Here is a 20,622-nt window from a genome sequence, read left to right as displayed (position 1 = left end):
ACTGTCATAAACATTTAATATTTATCATTTGCGGCTACTTGGTTGGCCTGTTCGTGGTGAAGACATACACAGCTTTACGTTTGCATTTACTCTAAAGTTCTGAATAAGCGCACGTTGATTGATACATGATGAATAGTAATCAGGTAGTGTTATGTATCATCGCATAAATTTATATGAGATTTATGTAACATGCAAAAGTATCGGACGATTTGATGCCATATGCAACATAGTACTATGCAATACTACGCAATATGATCACATAGCACGCCATATGGTAGAAAGTAATATGAATTTAAAAAGTTGCTGGTATAACCCGCCAATGTTCCACCATAGTCAAATCACAACTAAACATCGGCAAATGGTAGTACAAAGGCTCGTACACGACAAAGTCATTCATCGAATCGCTAGATTGTTACAACCGTATGAAAAATGTCTCATAATTGACAAGCAATCAAACGAGATAGGCTGCTGTAAAGTTCTTGACCCCTGCCGGAACTGAATACAACCGTCACGCGACGAGTGAGCAGAAACATCTACTTCGAGACTACAGAAGACTCAATGAAAAAAAAGTAGTCTTACTTAGAATTAAAGTCGCTTAAAAAAAAAACTTAGGATTTGTACACACAACTGGCAATTTTTATGCTCAATATTATCGATAAAAAAAATACCGAGAAATTTGCAATGCGCCGGTAATGCGAAGTAGGCGTGATCACGCGCAAGCGCTCAGCTAATATCCCCCCTGCCTGTCTGCTCACTCCGCTGAAAGTATCTCGTCCCGATACGGAGTTCGATATTTTTTCCCGGTTCCACGCACTGATTCCAGACTTGTAAGTACTTGCAATATGTAGAATTAACCGGCAATTGGGTGCGGAAAATCTAGTATCCCTTACGCCTGTTAGCAAAGCGAAAAACTTCGATTCTAAACCATTTCCCGTTTTCGAGTTTGTTCCAATTCGTAGCTCTCGACGTCGTCTGCCGTGTGTTCGCTTCGCCGACAGAAACTATCGAAGGCACTCGACAAATACGCCCCGACGTCAATTTCATGACTGTTTAATTCGAAAGTCTGACTACTCTCGTCAATGCGTCTCGTTCCTCATGCTTCATGATCAATCGCAGGCTAATTTCATTCTCTGATATCAATTCTCGTTCGGCTTAGGTTTAGGTTAGGGGGTCATCCGTCTTACGTACGTCAGGCATTGGCGAATTACGTATTACGTAACACGTAGGTATATTCAGAGATGGTCAATAGCCAGATACGCACCGCGCTGAACCGGTACAATGCTGCCAGTCAAATTGAAATTACGATATTACGAGTCGCGCCTAAGAAAAACTGTGATAATAGACCAAATTAGACCTGGTTAAATCATAGCAAGCTTATGCCTACCTTTTCACATTTAATTAACAAATGTTTGTTTATCCACAATATATCATTTTTCTCATGATCCAAATTCACTCTGTTCCAAGTACAAAGCTTATCACACTGATACAAAAAATATATCATATATGGGGAAAAAATTTGGTCACTGCGACGGTTCAACAATTCAAAACTTCTTATCTTACCAGTGATGGATTTATTTTTGGTTATAGCAATCTATGAATTATCAATAAATTAATTGTTATCAAATATCCAAATTTCGTTTACACTTTTTGCTGGGTTATATTGGAAATGCTGTAATTCTATCTCGTTTAAAGAGGAAAGATACTTCAAATTTAGTTCGCCAAGCAATTTTCGTTCCTAAGAGAGAAACATAAACTATTTTGGATAACTGCCACAAGGTGATCTTGAGTTAGACATGCCTGAAGAAAAATTAACTCGCTCTTTGGCACCTGTTGTAATGCGTAAAAAAATCAAAATCTTAGCCACCTTTTATAATTAGTTTTATGACTGCTTACTGAAGTTTCTCTCAAAAAATATAATGCTCCACTTTACCGCACATCCCTTATCTCGAATCTTGTGCCAACAGATTTTTCTAAGTTTTCAGTCCAAATTAAGTTGTATGCAAAGAAAAAAAAAGACAACTCCCATCTGGAGCAAAATGAATTCCTCCAATCGGGCTATTCAAGAGAATTTCAGTGAAATTCCAAAGCTGTCAAATTTTTCATTATTTTATAATTTTTTGTCATTATTTTCCTCAAGTACTCTTGAAACATTTTAAAAATTGGAACGTTCCTCATTAAATCACCAAATTTCAGTACAGTTCATATGAAATATTCGATTTCATCTTCGTCACTGAAATGAAAATCACTCATCGTTGATCTGTAGAATGAACAAAATACTTTCGACTAAATTGCAATACTGTGTATAAAAAAACTGTGACTTGTCCTGCAGAAAATGTCTCCTCCGACATATGGCGACCTAGGCAAGAATGCACGTGATGTTTTTGGCAAAGGATATCACTTTGGTCTTATCAAGTTAGATGTAAAGACAAAGACCGAGTCTGGAGTCGAGTTCTCCAGCGGTGGAGTGTCTAATCAGGATACCGGCAAAGTTTTTGGTACTCTTGAAACTAAATACAAAGTCAAGGAATATGGCCTGACCTTCACGGAGAACTGGAACACTGACAATACTCTTGGCACAGACATCAGCCTGGCAGACAAACTTCTTCAGGGATTAACGCTCGGCTACAGCTGTACTTTCTCACCTCAGACTGGGTAAAATTATCCTTCATTTCGCAATTTGGAACCAAAACCAAATATTTGAACTCTTGGTGTATGTTATTTCAAAACTAATACATCTCTAATTAAATATATGTCTGATTTCATTTGAGAACCAGTCTTTCATAATTACTAAATTCCGCATGATCAGGATTACTTCATGAGAATAAGATAACTATAAAAATTAAACCACTTTTGAAATTGTTCTTCTAAGTCGAGAATGATCAAATGCTAAAAAAAAATTACTAAATGCATCTGCATTTTACATTACAGAAGCAAGAGTGGCAGGTTTAAGACCGCTTATAAACAGGAGAATGTCTCGGTAAATGCCGACTTTGACCTAAGCCTTTCAAGTGGGCCGCTTGTTCATGCGTCAGCAGTCGTCGGGTACCAAGGTAATTTTGCTCAGTTGTAAAAACCATCCTCCTTCACACAAATTGGATATCAATGAAAAATAATGGAATTCGGAGTGTTCACTAATTCATTTTTTATTCATAGGTTGGCTGGCTGGTTACCAAGCTAGCTTTGATTCCCAGCGAAGCAAACTATCCAAGAACAATTTCGCTCTTGGATTTACTGCTTCTGATTTTGCTGTTCACACTACTGTGTAAGTTTAAACTTTATAACCACTATCTATTTCAGGAAAAAATTCTCTCAAGATTTTGGACAGAAGCTCTTTTAGCCCAAGAAAAGGATGGAGGATTAAATGACCAACACCATTTCAATCGCAAATTTTCTAATAAACCGATAAAAATACCTGATGGAGTATTTTATAACTTTTTCAAGATTTGTAAAAAATGGTCTTATCTCTGTGTAACAAAATGAAAAAATGCTTTCTCAGGAATAATGGTCGTGAATTCGGAGGATCTATTTACCATAAGGTGAAGCCAGGTCTTGAGGGTGCGATTAATCTCGCTTGGAACTCTAGCGACAATGCGACCCAGTTTGGCCTCGGCGCCAAGTACGACCTTGATCGTACCGCTAGTGTGAGAGCCAAGTTGAACTCCCATCTCCAAATTGGTTTGGGATATCAGCAACAATTGCGCGATGGTGAGAAATGAATTACTTGTTACACCTCATCAAAGAATAGAAAATTCGACATTTATTTATTTATCTGAATTTTTTAACTTATATCGTGACCCAAGGACGAATGTACTGCACCATCTGAATTAAAATTAGAAAAAGAGAAGAAAACATTGAAAAAATCGCCGGCAATGTTATTTTGCGCCAATGATAGTGAACACGAATTAAAGAACATCCCCACTATGTAATAGAACTGAACATGAGCAAATTCGAACAGCGCAAGCTAATCGTAATATATCAACAATTCACAAAAACGTTTGTAGTCAGATTATAATGTTTTTGAGCTTTTATTTTCTTGACTGTAGAAGTTTCCAGAGATCTAGAGAATGCTGGATAGAACTAATTTACTAATACCTATCTCCGGAGTGAATAAAGATATAGATATGTGTTCAAGTATGGTTATCACTAGATTTCCGTGAACACTTATATTTGTCAGTTATAAATGTGCCATAATTAATCTAAGATCTCGCGAAAGTTCTTTGAACAACTTTTGAGCCCGTTTAAGCCGGAAAACAGTAAAATCCGGTTAAAAACGCCCGCGTTCTATGAATTTGATGTCTAATTACTAAATATTTCCCCAAATTGTGGTTATCTTAGCTTATATCATACGAAATTGTTCAAATTCAATTGTATCACATAGCAGGGATGTTGTTTCATTCGTATTTACAATCATTAGTATAAATATCTTTACTGGTGATTTCTTAAACAGTTTTTGGCTTTTTCTTGGTTAAGCTTCTAATTGTCTGGCCGAATAGCAGAAATTATAAAGATTCTTTAACATTTTTCCAGATTGCATAGCCTTATCATCACATGTACATTTTGTAAATGATACGAATTTTATTGATGGAGATGGAATGCTGTATGCCTAATTTTTTTCATATTTTAGGTGTTACTTTAACGTTGTCCTCAAACATTGACGGAAAGAACTTTGGCTCCGGTGGGCACAAGATTGGCTTCGCATTAAATCTCGAGGCTTAAGGACGGGTGCAGAACGACGAACTCTGTTTGATTGGTATATGCCACGCCTGTATTTCTCGTGTCGTTTATGAACTACAACCGAGTAGTGCCAGCTTATCAGAAAAAAACAAATATTATCGTTATAATATTGTAATGTAGATAGACAGTTTTATTTGTTAAAACAGGAGCCCAGCGGTATCATCACGTTCATGTTTATTCACATACTATAAATTGAACCGCAATAACTATCACAAGCAGGATGACTCTTAAACAATACAATATTATTGTTCCAGTTATGAAAATAAACATCTTCACTACAGAATGTTTAATTTATGATTTACCACTTCAGATCGGTGCTTAAATCGAACTTTGCCTAAATGAAAATTTAAATTTATTAATTAGACGATGTTTAAATTTGTCGCATCATAATTTACTGCCTCTGTAATAATATGGACAAACACAGCTTTAGAAGTTATGGCGTTTCAGTAATAGCGTGTACATAACAACGACGATATTTAATTAAGTTACAAATCTTGTAATAATGAAGTATAAGAAACGATGTTAAAAGACAGCAACTATTAAGTATGCCGCAGTATTCATAGTAATCGTCAATAAAATGAATTGATTTAATTCAACATAGTTTTGGATTAATTGTGATTGTCCTTATAAATAATTATGAGAATGATGAAAAATCAAGTCGGAATGCGGGACAGGAAGAAAAATTAAACAATAATATTCATTACTAAATGATGCAACGAAATACAAATCATTGATTATGTTCAAAAAAAATTATTATTTTATTTACATTAATGATGTGATGAGAAATATTCTTTTTTCAAATTGCAAATGGTTTGATTACATTTTCGTATCAAGTAATGCTTCCTTAAATTAGTGAATTGCTATAGACTTCACAATATATATATGATATTACATGTGGCAAAAGACAAGAGCTGTTGTTGGTTCGAAAGTGACACATATAACATGTCTTTACCATCAACTGTTATTTCCGTATAGACATTCGATCCGATCATAGTAATTTTCAGCGATGACACTTCCATTAGCTAACGAGTCTTCTGTATTTTTCGTGATTATTGAGACTGTTCGTACAATGGCAGCTGTTGAGACAATTTCTGTTTTTTAGGGATATTACAGGGGAATTCCATACCAAAATGATCAAGATTCTACGGTGAGGTCTCAGATTTGTTAAATAATTTTTTGTATGAAAGTACATGACAAAAAATTCATTCGGTAATTTTTTCAGAATTTTTCGACCCAGCATATCTGAGTTATGATTTAAAAACTCGAAAAAAACCCCATTTTCTAAAATCTGAAAAAATTCTGAAAAATCTTATAAAATATAACAAATATTTTGACGCTTATTAGAAGATGGAGATTTCATAACTTCAAACGATAAATTGAAAAAAAAAAAAAATTATTATTATTGGATTGCATTTTTTACATAAAAATGAACATAAAACCTCATTATAATACAGGCCGAAATATTTCTGTTCAGATATTACAATGAGATTTTATATTTATTCTTCGGTCAAAAATGCAGTCCAATAATAATAACATATGTTTGTTCAATCATTTTTATTACTTATCTTTTTTTTTTCAGATACCCGCGCATAAAACATGTCCGTATATAAGACTAGTATGATTTTGACGGGTTCTGTCAACTACCAAAAACCTCTGCTTATGTTCGAAGCAATAGGATAACTTGACGCACAGCGCGTTTCTACCACATCACGACATCGGCAATAAGTTTCCACAGCGCATTACCGGCGCTTTTATTTTACTTAGAATTTTTTTTTTGTGTAGCATCTGACACACTGTGTAAGAATAGCTTGCACAAAAACTGGATAGATGGCGGGGATAAATTTAATATTAGTGTACCATCTGATCCTCTGTAGCTTTGGCTATCCATTCAGGTTCAGTCTGAGCTATTTTCTCTATTATTTGATTCACCTGATAACAAAGAGACTGTATTTGCTTGTCCCAAGTTGGCAAGATTTCACGGTCTGTAAACAAAAAGGTATTATTAATGCGATTAATTTCTTACAACTCTGAAACCCATTGTAAAAAAAAAATGATTTTATTGTAAAGCTACTGGAAATTATTGCTATAGTGTGTTTTAATCAAGAGAATCGCAAAAAATCCACGAATAATTGGATGTCATTATAAATCACGTGAGTTAGGAACGAAGATAAAATGCAGGTTACACTTCAGAATTTTGAAAGCAGTTACACAAGTCGACTTCATCTGAATCAGAACGTTTAAGAAGTTGCCAATTCAGGTCGTTTAAGGGAATTTCTATTAGCCGCATAGTAGATTTTCATAACAAACTATGAAGATGAAGCATGGCAGAAGTTGCTATGAATATGTTGTGTGGTTGATGAGAAAACTTACTTTCAAAGTGTACGATCGAATCAATTTGATCAATGTATCCGTTCATTCGGCTCTCTGTAATCATTTGACTGGCTATTTTTTCTGCATTCGTCGGAGGAATTTCGAGCAAAGCACCCAACTCCTCAAAAGTGATGTTATTGTAGAGTTTGCTGGCGGATAAGAGATTATGTTCGATAACGGCTCGGTCTAAAATTGTCGAACCCAAACCGTCAGTGGTACAGGCTTTTTGATGGGGCTGCAATAGTGCCTCGAAACCCTGAAGCTCAGTGCGTCGAATGATACGATCCAAGTACATCTTTTCAAGAATGGAATATGCCGGCAGCTGTTGGCAACGTTCATCTTTGAACAGGGTAGCTAACATGCGACTTCTTTGTTGGCCTACAAAGGAAATAGTAATTTTGAATTTTCATGATTTATCAAAACTTTGAAACAAATATTAAAGTACAGAGAAACTTTTTCTTGAAAATTACCTGCAGATGCAAGTACAGTACAGATCAATGCATTTCTAAGTGCGGTCATACGCTCATCTTCGTGTATAATCGATCGATATGACAGTTCGTTGTATCGCTGAGCAGCTTCGATGAACTTTCTTCTGTAATCCAACACCCTAGCATAGCAAACTTTGTAGTAAATTTGCAATTGCTCATTTTTTGACTCCGCCTGTGAAATAGAATAATTTAAAACACAATTATATTAAATCACAGAAACTTGGTTTTATTTGACACCATTGGAGTTATTTGAAATATACTGTCAAGTCTTTAGTTAATAATTAAAATTATAATGGTATTCTTCAGAAATTACCACCATGTTCTAATTAAGGGATTAAAATATCAAACATTGATTATTAAATTATTCATAAAATTTGTTTTGCACCAGTACCTGCAAAAGTGATGCTCTGTTTATGAATGCTTCTGCCTGAACCGGATCGTCATCTTCTAAATAGAGCCGCGCAATTTTGAGGTAAGTCTCGAGCTTGTAGTCGACAGTGTATTGCCTGAAATTGGTAAAATATTTGTTGAATTTGCTATATTTAAAGTTGAAAACGAAATTGTCTGTGCAATCTTACTTTTGTCCTGTTTCTAACGGTATGCCAACCAGAACATTTGCCGCCTCTCGCCAATTTTGATTGCGTTCATAAATGTCAGCCAAATGCTGTCTGATACTGGCAACCTGTTCCTCGAATGATATTACACGGGGTTGAACCTGCATTGACGAAAACAATATTCTAGATAAGCTACAATGTATAAGCGACTAAATTCACAAATTCAGTAAGTTTGCGCTATGCTCTTAATTTCTAACAAAAAAATCTAAGATAAGCATATTTGACTTTTTCCAAATGACTGAGAAATAGCTTGACCGGTTTTGGTAAAATTTAACCAGTTTTAAGCCAGAAGCAACTGAATCTATTAAGACTAAAATCAATATCAGTTAATACATTCTAAAGATATAGTCAGTTAAATATCACAAAAATTAAACAAGTCAAAAGGGCTTGACAGATGTCGCCCAAAATTTAACCAGTCCCAAGCTACAAAACTATGATCATTAAAATTAGTTTGTTTGTTTTCAAGACATCGTTGGACAAATAACTGATCGAGCACGTACGTACATATTGAACTGTATCAAAAAAATCTGCATTTTTTTTCTTCAAAATTCAAGTCGAAAATATTGTTCGAAATCATGAAAAATAGATGCTGTCCAAGTTTGAGTTCCTAATATTAATATTTAAAGGTGCCTCATCGGGATTTTCTATTTCCTCTATTGACCCATCTAGGTCCTTTGTTTACCTTTGACCTTAAATAACTTTTGAAAGAGTACATTTATCAAAATGATAACAGACTTTTTTTTTAGAGCGTTCAATTCCCTACAAATATACGTTCTGGTCTCATCAACATACTAATTCGTTAACGAGTTATAAAATTCCAGATAACAAAATATGTTCCTATGTTATTTAAATGGGAAATAAAACATTGCGATGAGGCACCTTTAAATATTAATATTAAGAGCTGAAACATGGATAGCATGTTTTTTTATCGTCACTTCAAACAATATTTTCGACTTGTATACAGTCTAGTACACAAGTACACATGTGTATCAAGCACAAAAGTTTGAAAAAACTAGGGGGATTTCTCCTGTAAACCAATTATGTTTGGTCAACTGCTCAGATGGCTTGTATCAAGTCTACACAATACAAAACCAGCCATAATGTACATTTTTTATAATCGTAAAGCCCAATGGCGAATACATAATAGTGAGACTAAGAGGAGCAAACCTTATCAAGGGTGTAATGAGCAACAGCCTTTGAAACTTCATCAGGTAAGACAAGCAACCGGCTACTAACCTCTGTCAAAACTTGTCTTGATATAACCAAACTTACGTTCTCATTGACGACTGAAAATATAAATAATTCACCATTAGTTTCTTTGCAACATAATAAATGTTTTGAGTATGTAATGATTGCGTGCGAATAGATTTACAAAAAGGAATCAGCTGTAAATAATAGATACATTGATTAATGTGCACATACTTGCTTCGATAAAGAGTTTCAGCATGTCAACCAACTCCTCGCCCGCAGATTTGACCAGAAAATCCAATAGCGTTCGGTATCTGAAAAACCATGCGGAATTAATATTCAGACGACATGAGACAGCATGTGAGCAGAGAAACGTACCTTTCTGCCTGGTCCTTGTGAGAACCTCCGGCATGAGATAAAGTACTCAGCTGTTGCCTCACCGAGGCCATCATCACGACCATATTTTCTCCCAAAGTTTCGGTAATTCGGCTTTGCACCGGTTTCAATCTCTTTCGATCGGGTTCTTCAATTTTTGCAACGACCACGGACGTTTTGAAGATGCGACGAAGACGGTAGACGTCGTTTGCAATTCGACCAAATTGAAGAATGCTGTGAAACACGTAGAATGAGAAACAAGTTCATTCCTGCGTTCCGAAATTAGATCCAGTATCGACAGTTATTCTACATCTCTGTTCCTCTATCGAAATCATGGTAAGCGCTGCCTCTATTTTACGGAATTTTCAGCGAATGTGGTGTACATCCGGTACATTCTTTTGAAAAATAAAGTAACTGCGGGCAGAGCTGGGGGTCAACTTCGATGTACTTTCAATAATTTGAACAGTGCTTGCGTGCAATATGACATTTTGTATGTGTTATTCATAATTATATAATGGTAAATAAATTTTTATTATAAGAAAAAATGAAATCATGGTAATAATACTAATAATCAATAGCTCTGTTCGTTTTAGTTACACTTTTCTACACTTTTTACACTTATCCTGAATTTAGCCAATGGAAGGTGCCCTTTTCTAGGGAAAGTGTAAAAAGTGTAGAAAGTGTAATTAAAACGAACAGAGCTACTACCAGTCCCGCAACATGCTTTCCATGATGTCACTATAAACGACTACCTTTGCGGGGCGTGGGACGGAGGTCAGTAGCGGCTGAATAACGTGACCCTTCTTACAATTTTTGCGAGTTGCTCCCACGTTGCTCCCCCTGCTTCCCATCGTAGAGCTGAGGACTTCAACTCAAGTGCTCCCCGTGGTCCTCCTCGTGTATAACTCTACTACGCCCGGTGATACGGAAATACAAATTACATTTTTATTTTTAAATCACGTAGTATATATTACAACTTACATTTTTAATCTTCTGTATATCTGTAAACGTTGTCCACGTATTTCAAATGCGAAAAAAGGTTTAACAGGTCCATTCTATACACAATTCTAAACAAAAACACTGCAACGAATTTTCATTTGACGCAGAAATAAATAAATGTCAATAATTCTACGAATTTACAATTTCGATTTCGTAGAAACCATGCCTCCAGTAGTATATAAGTGTTTGAGATTTAGATATTTGGAAATATATACTATAAATATAAGAGCAGCCCCTTAAACCTGTAATTTCTTGTACATACATCTATATTTTGGGAAATATATAATAATATAATATCAACTATACTACAATTGTGCCTATAGGTTTCTCTCTGTGCCTATCACGTTTGTTATTATAATTTTGTACACCATGCACTGGTTTAAAAACTAAAATTCCCTAGGAGTGAGACCGAGCCATCCATCGATCAAATAGTGCAACAGAGATAGGAGATTACTGTGCGTAGTATCAGAAATGTATCCCGAGAAGCGATGCAGCAAGTGAACGGTTAGAATTTCTTCCACGTATAGCGCGACCATTAATGACTTTGGGTCTGTTCGTATATAGAATGGAAGCGCGTGGTGCATCTTGGGATAGTAATGGTGGGCGCGTGATTTTGAACAAATTCGGGATGCCAGAAAAGTACGCAGGTGAGTTCAGAACATTCGGCAGTACTAATTTAGAGCACGTTCAAATCGCATTTATTTTAAACTGTGCTTCAGTTCTGAAGTAATTAGAGTCATTGCTCAGTCAGAATGTGAACCATCGTATGCGCGCAGCACGAACTTTCTGCAAACAACTGAGTTCTAGGTTAACTTCAATTTTTCGCAATTTTGAGCCTCTTTCGTGTGAATATTTCGATCTCAGGTGCGTTGAATAATTCTCTCGTATTATACTCACAGAATAAGTAGAATCTTCAACTATTCACCTAATTTTAATAGTCTTGAATCCACATCGAATACTGTTTGTGTTAAAATGGCGCGTTGATGTAACAAATGGCGCTAATGCGACCGTCTGTCGTCCAAGCTTCGAAACGTTTTGCATTGATATTCAAATTTGTTCGTTCCATTTTTCAAACTTCGAATCCCTGCCCATTATTGCTTCCCCGATTAGCGTTCGATTCCACGCTTTCGCTTGTTTATCGCTCCCAAAATGCCTGAATCATTAACAACTATTTGAATTTTTGAATTTTTAAAATCACGCTTATCCTCAGTATTGAACTATAGTACAAACAACGTCAACAAACTATACAGCTACATAGTGACTACAATCATTTCGCTTTTCTCCTATCCCCATGAAATTTTGAGCTACCCAATTTGAGATAAAATTCCTTGGAAAAAGTTCCAACTATGACACTTTGCTGCTTATTTATCTTCAGCAAGTATATAAAGCACAGCTATTTTTGAAGCATGAATTGTGCAAGTAATGAGTCTACTTCTAATCGCCAGGTGATCATGTTTGTAAATCGATAATACCTTTCGGTGTGTAAACTCACCGCTTTACAAAACTGGCTTATAAATCTATCTCCAATTTGGCAATTTCAGCTAAGGAATAATAAATTTTGAGCAGAGTATGGCTGCAAGTAATAAAAGCCCAGGGGCAAGAGCCCTTGTTGAACCTCTGGCATTGGATTCACGAACGTTGAGCGATGGAGATTTCAGCGCTCTAAGTTTGTCGCACAGCTCAGAGCAGTACTCGAACAACGACTTTGAGGCATTGGCAAGCATTCAGGCTGAATTTGAATGCATGAACGCCGAAGAGGTAATGACAACTGACGACGAAACTATGCTTCTCGATCGAAGCATTGAGTCTACAACTACAGCGTCTGACATTGAGATGACCGATCTATCGGACAACGCTCAGCCTGAACAGATAACTTACTCATCAGCAGCTAATCAGAATAGTCAAAATATTGTATTCCAAACTAAACCAACCCTGCAAAGAGTGCCTGTGTCAGCAATACAGGTAAATTTCCATTTTATTATTTCTGTGACTTTACAGATTATTGAAATGTCTTTCTCTCTCTTCCTAGTCTTTGGTTTAGACCGTGAAGCCCATCATCCTCAAACTTGAACATTGCTATTTACACTTGGGTAAAACTTTTTTTCAGGTGAAGCCAACTGTGCCACAAGTGTCTCAAAGCCAGTCAATAATGATTGTGTCACCAGCAGGTGGCCAAGGCACAAGCCAAATACTGAAAATATCTCACCCATCGACAGCATCGCCTGGTCAGTTACAATCGCTGGCTCAGACTCTGATAACGGCCAAGTCTGCAGACGGCAACATAGTACAGCTGAGATCGGCACAAGGTTCAAGACCCATCGTGACAACAAGCCAATCTGGGACCATCACTCTGAGCAATGTACAGAACGTCAAACCTGTTCAGTCGGCGATAAAAAGACCAGCTCAGTCTGTACAACAAAACAGAAACGTAAGTCTTACTTCATGGATCGTGTGCTATCGAATACTGGTATTTATCACCTGAATGAGAAATTGAAATAGAAATATTTTACGCTTTGTTGGTGTAACAATTGTTTTTTATTGAATTCTTATCGATCTGCCTTCCATTTACTGCAAATTTCTAATGTAATTTGAACGGAATAAACAGGTATACACAAAAATGATTCTGACTGGTAATCAGAGCCAGACAGGTCAACAGGTTTTGCTTGCCAACACCCAACATGACAATCAGCAGCCGCAGACTATCAAGTTTATCACGAGTAGCGGAGCCAGTCCGAGCATCGCAAGCCCAACGAAAACTATAACTTTTGCACAAGCTCAGCAAATGGGACTTCTCTCCTCCGGGAAGATACAGCAGATACTGCCATCGTCGCCGCACAAACAGCAGGTATTGTTACTTAAAAGAAATATTTGTAAGACTATTGTAGCTCATACGCGTTCGATTTATTCTACGAATATTCAATAACTTCAACAGATGTTGTAAATGGGGTCTGGGAATTACTCATATTTCTTGAAAACTTCATTCTCTGTTGAAAATTGAGAAATTCTAAGCTTTCTGTTTTCTGACTATTTCTTAAAAAGTTGACTAGGAAGTAAAGATCGAACCAATTTCTAAAGAATACCTATATGATTCTGGAACCGAATTTAGTAACCAGCACCTCGCATAGTTCAAGATTTGGTGTTTCTATGTATTACTTACTGGCATTGCATAGAAGAAAATTATGATGAACATCTGAGAGAGATTTGAAATTTTCAGTTGAACAGTTGAATCACATGTCTGAAAAAAAATATTTTCGGTAAAACTAGGATTACAGAAAGTTATCAGAATTTTCAAAGGAATGGCATGGGTTTTCCACAGATGTACTGAAATTAATTTTCTGTTTCGGAAGTAAGATATTTCTGTAAAACTTCTAGAAATGTTTAGAAATTGTAAGAGATTTTTCAGAAAAACTGGGAAACTCGGAAATTTACATTCTAAGGGAATACGTGCACATTTTTAAACCTTTCTGCACATAATTTTTGCCGGAGGTAACGTGACTTAGTGTATTAAGTGTTTAAATGTTTGTACAGGGTATAATTGTGAATAAATTGGTCACATCAACTTCAACTCAACCTTCCAAAATGACAATTCTCCCAGCTACGACTGTGAAGCCCCCTGCCAAGATATTACCAGCCCCTACTTCAATGACTAGCCACGCCAAGTCATCAATAGTCTCCAACTCCCAAACCACAACGTTCTCCAGCACTGGAAAAAATATGCCACAGAATTCACAAAAAGTCATCATAAGACAGGTATTTTTAGTTTTACAGGAACCTGTAAAAGTATTTTATTTTTTCAGAAGTAACATGCATAAATATTATTTTGTGGACAGATACAAAATGTACAATGATAACAAAAAACTAGCCTTTTGCACACGTTTTTTCTTTTTCTCAAATATCATTTCAATAATTGAAATCTCACAAATTTTCTTCAAGTATTCAAGCTACTGGTAAAGCCATATCCGAAATAAGAATTAAGCAGCCAAAGATTTTCGGAGCCACCTGTATTTTGCACGGGATGTTTCTGGAAATTTCTCTTTTCTTTTCCCTTTTGAGTGAATTTTCAGCTGGCACATTAAGCGACAAAAACTCGCATAGTCATATTAGAAATTGATTTAAATGAGTTTGTCACATGTTTTAACGTAGAAAATATCCTCCTGATGATGGTGATGTGTGGAAAGCACAAGACGCTGACTGGCCAAGAAACTTCTGACAAGCTCTATTCAATACTTTGGAGATGAATTGGGATGAAAGCAAAAGTACCATAGGAATGGAGGGCCAATGGAGTAATTTGCAGATGATCTTGTGCATTCTGTTCTGTCCTTCATTCGTATATTTTTCGCTCTTTCTTTTGTTGCAGAGTTCATTGAAGCCAGGGACCCTACTTGGCAACAGTCAAGTAATCAGAATACCCGCCAACCAAAATATTGTCAGTGGTCCGAATCAAGTACATCAGATACAAATGCCTGGCCGACAGGTAATCGAACCCTATAACTCAATCCTTTTATCGTCAATGTAAAAAGTTTCAATTTTGTTTATCAAAACATTTGTTTTCATACGGTTGAATCACAGAAATTCGTTATTATCATGATTTTTTGCTAAGTCCCTATATTTTCTTTTATCACATCCACTCCATTGCGTGATAAAATTAACACTGGTCTGAGTACCATGAGAAGACAATGTGCATATAGATGATACAATTGATGAATAAATACTACGCAGAGACAAAGGAAAAAAAAATAAAATCGAGACAAAACACAAATGTACTTGTACAACAAAATACAGAAGTACTTTTGTACAGCGATTGCCGAAACACTTATGTATGCCGATCTGTTATCAAAATATTCAGGTACAATATGTCCGATTGGTAAGTACACCCTCATCTGGGACGAGCAACGTGGTAACTGTGGGGAAACCAAAGTCTCAAACAACACTTCAGACTGTAGGAATGACGCATAAGCTTGGAACTCAACAGCAAATTGTCAAGGTATGGGAAGCACGGCTATCATAATTCGCAGCAATATATACCATGTCTTTATAGTATTTGAGAGTCTATGTCTGTATAGTTCTGAGAATTTTTATAACTTCTTTGTGATTTTAAAAAACTCTAGAGAGTTTCTGTAACAAACTCATATTCTTTCAGTACTTTTCATAGAATTCGGATAAATCTGAGTTTACAAGTTTCTGACTATACCTGATTAAATATTATAATTTCTTAGGGACTTGTGTGAAAAACTGAGAGAAATTCGCATTCCAAGTAATTTCTAAAAATTTCGAAAAAAAATTTCACCATAGGCTGTAAGATGATTCTGTAGGCATAATGTTTTTTTGAAACTGATTAATTTCTGTACTCAGGTATTACCGTTGAACACGACTAGTCAGCCGTTGAGAACTGTTGTACCGAAAACTACGTTGTCTACAAGCAGTCAAAGGCTGTTGATTCCTGCAACAGCAGCAGTCAGTGGGCAGTCAAAAAGCGCTGTCGCCATACCTGCGTCGGCTTTGAATCAGCTTGCTACGGGTCAGGCTGTTTTGTCTGCGAATTCTAACGTTGGAAACATTGTTGTACTTCCAGCGCAGTATATTCAACAACAGGTAAATATGTTATGAGTTTTTCGTACCCTTGAAGAGAAAATGGTATGCTATTTCGCATTGAAAAGTGGGCTACAATATTTTTCGATCTGAAAATGTTTTAAATTTTACTTAATCTTGATCGAATTTATAGGAGTTTTAGAATATACAACTCCGTACGTGTATTCGGAATACCATTTTGAAGAATATTTACTAAATAATAATACTTCTACATGTGTAGATTCAATTTATCTAAAATTTTCATGAGTAAGATGTGTAATATAAGCGCCACGAAATTTATTTATTTAAGTTCTTCGGATTCATAAATATTTTTAATAATTAGCCCGAATTTTCAGTCAAATGCGGCTACTCGAATTAGAATAAGACATTAGTTAGGGAGACAAACTTTCTTAGAGTTCTTAGCAAATGAAACTACGAAGAAATCTGCGGCTATGTTAAAATAATCTTTGATTGTGAAATCAAAAGATATTCCTAATTTTAGGTGGCAAATGGAATGAAAATGACAATTAAAGCATCAAAATCGAATGCGCAATTTTAACTATGTACTAAAAATGTTTCAGCAACAATCAGAAGAGGCTAAGGGAAAATCTCAGCAATCGACCCCAAGTTTGCTGACTACTTCTCAAGGTTCTACTGGGAACTTGTCGATTGGATCTCTTTCCGAAGGTAAAAGCTCTCAGAGGTCTTCATCTAGCCTGGAGCCCAACGGCATACGACCAAGGAAACCATGCAACTGTACCAAATCACAATGTCTCAAACTGTAAGTGAAGCCAAGTTTCATGTAAATTACAAAACAAGAAGGAATATAACGTTTTGGAAATAACTCAGAAATGATTTGGCGGATTTTGCTCAAAATCTAATGAGTTCTAAATTGAATTAGGCTAAACCAATAGACCAAATCTCATCTTATTTGGTCCTTCCATTTTGAAGATATCGTCCGCCCAAAATCTGTTATATACATACATATATAAATACATACAGACAGATGCATCCACAAATCCGTTCGAATATGATCAGATATGATTTATTTTCTTTCTAAGCGAAACTTTGCTAAATACTGGTGAAGTAAAATTCTTATAGACAGTAAAATTCTTTTAGACAGAAACGATATGAAATAAACTGAAGTAGTCAATTACTGATGAGAAATACGATAAAAATATTTTTTTCCCTTTCCATAAAGAAAATAGTCACTATTTCTTTTGTTTGTTTGAGGATACAAGTTGAATCATAAATTCAACAATACTAACTCGAACATTATATTGTGTCTTTTAAATAAATTATAATATTAAGGGTAAACCGCACAGTTCTGAAAACATAAGGTTCAAACCAAAATGCTTAAATATTTCTGGTGAAGCTCATATACTGTGAAATATTTCAAATGATAGGAAAGTTTGACATGAAATAAACAACAAAAGATCAAAATGAAATAAAAAACAAATGAAAATCGACGTACTTAATAGTCCAGAATATATGTGAGAAATGCTATATTCTGCTGATTTTTATGGAATATTGTAGAAGGCATTGATCTCTGCTGTTGCTCTCTTGTTAACATTCTATTTGAAACAAATGAAAGTCTGATATCCTTCTAGAAAATTGTAGCAAAAGAATAAATCTGATTAGGTCAATAAATACTGAGATATTGACATAATTCGATTGAAGACGGTGGTATTTGTAGTCTCTATAAAACTGAAACTGTTTCCTCTTTGATTATACTATAAAAAATATCTCCAGCTATTGCGATTGCTTTGCAAATGGTGAATTTTGCCATATGTGCAATTGCAACAACTGTTCTAACAACCTCGAAAACGAAGAGGAACGCCAGCGAGCAATCAAGTCTTGCTTAGAGCGGAATCCCAACGCCTTTCGCCCCAAGATTGGAAAAGGACGTGAAACCGGCGATGATATACGAAGGCATAATAAGGGATGCAATTGCAAGCGCAGCGGCTGTTTGAAGAACTATTGCGAGTGCTACGAGGTAAGAATGAAACATTCCGCTGAGGTAACAATAGAATCTAGCAAATCTAAATCTATATTAGACTGCGAAAGTTGTTTTATAATTCCAATTGCGCAGAGTCACAGTTTGAAAACGTAAAGAACAAATAGTCAGGTTTTTTGAATGATTAATTGAAACAGTATTTCGTGAATGATCTAATTATCTGTCACTTTTTTCAGGCAAAAATACCTTGTTCTGCTAACTGCAAATGTATGGGTTGTCGTAATGTGGAAGAACCAAATTTAGAGAAAAAATCGTTAAAAGACCTGGCGGAAGCGGCTGAAGTTAGAACAGCCCAGCTTACTCTGAGCAAGACGAAACTGCAGCAACTGTCTGATATGGCGTTCAGGCCACCAGCGATGTCAAATACAGGAGCGAGGTAAAGATCAGGCACTGTATTATGACGAATTTTAAATTCATCAACAATCTTATTTCACTCTGAACGATTCTTGTTAACGAATTTTTATATGAAAACCGTATTTTTCAGGCAACCTTTCAACTTTTTGACCGATAAAGTCGTTGAGATTACATGTCAGTGTTTAATGGCACAAGCTGAAGAGGCTGAACGCAGCATGTTAGACGATGAAACATCGCAGCGATTAATCATCGAAGAATTTGGCCGATGCTTAAAGGAAATAATTGAATCTGCTCATAAGGCTGAAACTACCTAGCAATCTTTTGTATGCTTGGTACAAGCTGCGAATATCAGAATGTTACAAATGTATTTAAATATTGCTGCAGCAAGAGAGAAAGTTGCCCTGTGGGTACAAAAATACAGCAAAAAAATATTGTACATATACATATAGGTATAGAAATCTATTTCAGGAAAGGGTATTAAATACCAAATTTATATGCATACATATATGTGTGTATATATACATATATATATATATATATGTATGTATATGTACAGCGCGTCAGTTTAATTCAACTATTGCAATATTTTTAAACGTGAAATACATACGAAAAATCTACAATTTTGAAATCCGAAATGTTGGTGTCACGTTCGAACTTGTATCAACCGAGGGAAAAAAAAACTTGTTAGGGATTCAATTAAAGACAACAAATTGGTCAGTTTTAAGAAGCCAAAACCGAAGAATAGATCCAATCAATGCTGAGTTGGAGAGATTGCTTTCATTTTGAATACCCCTGAACCAAAACCCTGTCTGTACAACATTTTTCCGTATCTCTACTGCTATTTCTTTTGAAATATTGCATTCAATTTTGTACTGTGGTTATAGATAATGCACCGAAAATTGTTCATTTACAGAAAGAGCGAATAACCACGCGAATAACCATGGCAGACGGAGTACTGAATGTGAATCACACGCAATTTCAACGCCAGGTTGTCGATGTAATTACTTAAAAACTTGCGCGATCATTATCTGAATCTTTGTTTTGACCACTCCACGCTGTCCACCACATTTAAATCTATATATACTGGTAAATTTGAACTTCGGTATATTATTCCCAGCTTAACGATGTAATAAGTGTGTCTGATTTTCACTTTATGAAATGTATTTGGTATTTTGTTAACAATTATCAATATCTTCTGAGTTGCAGATATGATAGCATTCAATTTTACAGAACATACTGTAAATTTTAGATTATACATCCTGAAAACTATTCAGTGTAAACCAACCGAGATTACATTTAAGTAAAAAATTGAGTAACAATAAGAAAGGGTATAATAAGAATTGTTGAGCATTGACATTTTGTTCGGTTTATTCCTACTCATGTGAGTCCCGCTTATGGACTTGCGAATCGAATAAGTGTCACTCTGCTGCGGGATGAGTAAAAATGTGCTATATTTGCAAAGATGCCAGAAAAAATCTGAGTTATATATTTTTAAAAAGCAGCATTACACTAAGGCAGAAAACAAGTAAACTTATGGAATATATGATCATTAGGGTGTTTGAAAAAAATTTTTTTTGGATTTTCATGGGGGTGCAGGGCTAAATTGTTATTTTGTACCACAAAAAAAAGATTCTCAAAAGGGGAGTGCTGTAGCTCAAGTGCTAGGGTATCCTAAATCGTTTTTTGTAAAAAAAAAACAGTGAAAAATCGAATTAAATAAGTTTTAAATCTACGTTATTGACTTTTTTCTCTCACTAAAGTCTTTGGGGTCCTTAAAAAATTATTTGAGACACGTCACACAGAGAATGCTGACGTGAAAGGATCGCAATATTTTTTTGTTTATTTTTTTTTAATACTAATAATTAATTTTATTTTAATAATTCTGGCCCAGAATAAAGAAAAATATTTTTTATAG

General features: G+C 35.5%; 3 protein-coding genes across 3 annotated transcripts; 2 read left to right on the top strand and 1 right to left on the bottom strand.

Annotated features, from left to right (window-relative positions):
• The first annotated feature begins 766 nt into the window (after nt 1-766).
• LOC124175278 (voltage-dependent anion-selective channel-like) lies at nt 767-5,330 on the top strand. Its single transcript, XM_046555342.1, has 6 exons — nt 767-827; nt 2,330-2,652; nt 2,929-3,050; nt 3,154-3,262; nt 3,497-3,705; nt 4,625-5,330. Exons 2-6 carry the CDS (start codon nt 2,333-2,335, stop codon nt 4,714-4,716), a joined length of 852 nt encoding a protein of 283 aa, XP_046411298.1. The 5' UTR covers nt 767-827; nt 2,330-2,332; the 3' UTR covers nt 4,717-5,330.
• A 768-nt stretch (nt 5,331-6,098) lies between these two features.
• Nucleotides 6,099-10,038, bottom strand: LOC124174805 (COP9 signalosome complex subunit 4). The gene is made up of 8 exons (XM_046554302.1): nt 9,773-10,038; nt 9,629-9,708; nt 9,374-9,492; nt 8,171-8,307; nt 7,984-8,098; nt 7,575-7,764; nt 7,105-7,482; nt 6,099-6,716 (listed from the first exon to the last, which is right to left on the bottom strand). The coding sequence occupies exons 1-8, from the start codon at nt 9,853-9,855 to the stop codon at nt 6,583-6,585; spliced, it is 1,236 nt and encodes a 411-aa protein (XP_046410258.1). The 5' UTR covers nt 9,856-10,038; the 3' UTR covers nt 6,099-6,582.
• A 1,279-nt stretch (nt 10,039-11,317) lies between these two features.
• LOC124174802 (protein lin-54 homolog) lies at nt 11,318-20,439 on the top strand. Its single transcript, XM_046554295.1, has 12 exons — nt 11,318-11,415; nt 12,310-12,730; nt 12,876-13,196; nt 13,374-13,613; nt 14,297-14,518; nt 15,126-15,242; nt 15,615-15,752; nt 16,121-16,360; nt 16,918-17,117; nt 18,089-18,332; nt 18,530-18,729; nt 18,838-20,439. The coding sequence occupies exons 2-12, from the start codon at nt 12,338-12,340 to the stop codon at nt 19,019-19,021; spliced, it is 2,499 nt and encodes an 832-aa protein (XP_046410251.1). The 5' UTR covers nt 11,318-11,415; nt 12,310-12,337; the 3' UTR covers nt 19,022-20,439.
• Nucleotides 20,440-20,622: the final 183 nt, after the last annotated feature.

This window comes from Neodiprion fabricii, chromosome 2, assembly GCF_021155785.1.
Source record: "Neodiprion fabricii isolate iyNeoFabr1 chromosome 2, iyNeoFabr1.1, whole genome shotgun sequence".
Classification (NCBI taxonomy): Eukaryota; Metazoa; Arthropoda; class Insecta; order Hymenoptera; family Diprionidae; genus Neodiprion; species Neodiprion fabricii.
Note: the sequence above shows the minus strand (reverse complement) of the source record. Positions and strands in the feature narration are given on the sequence as shown.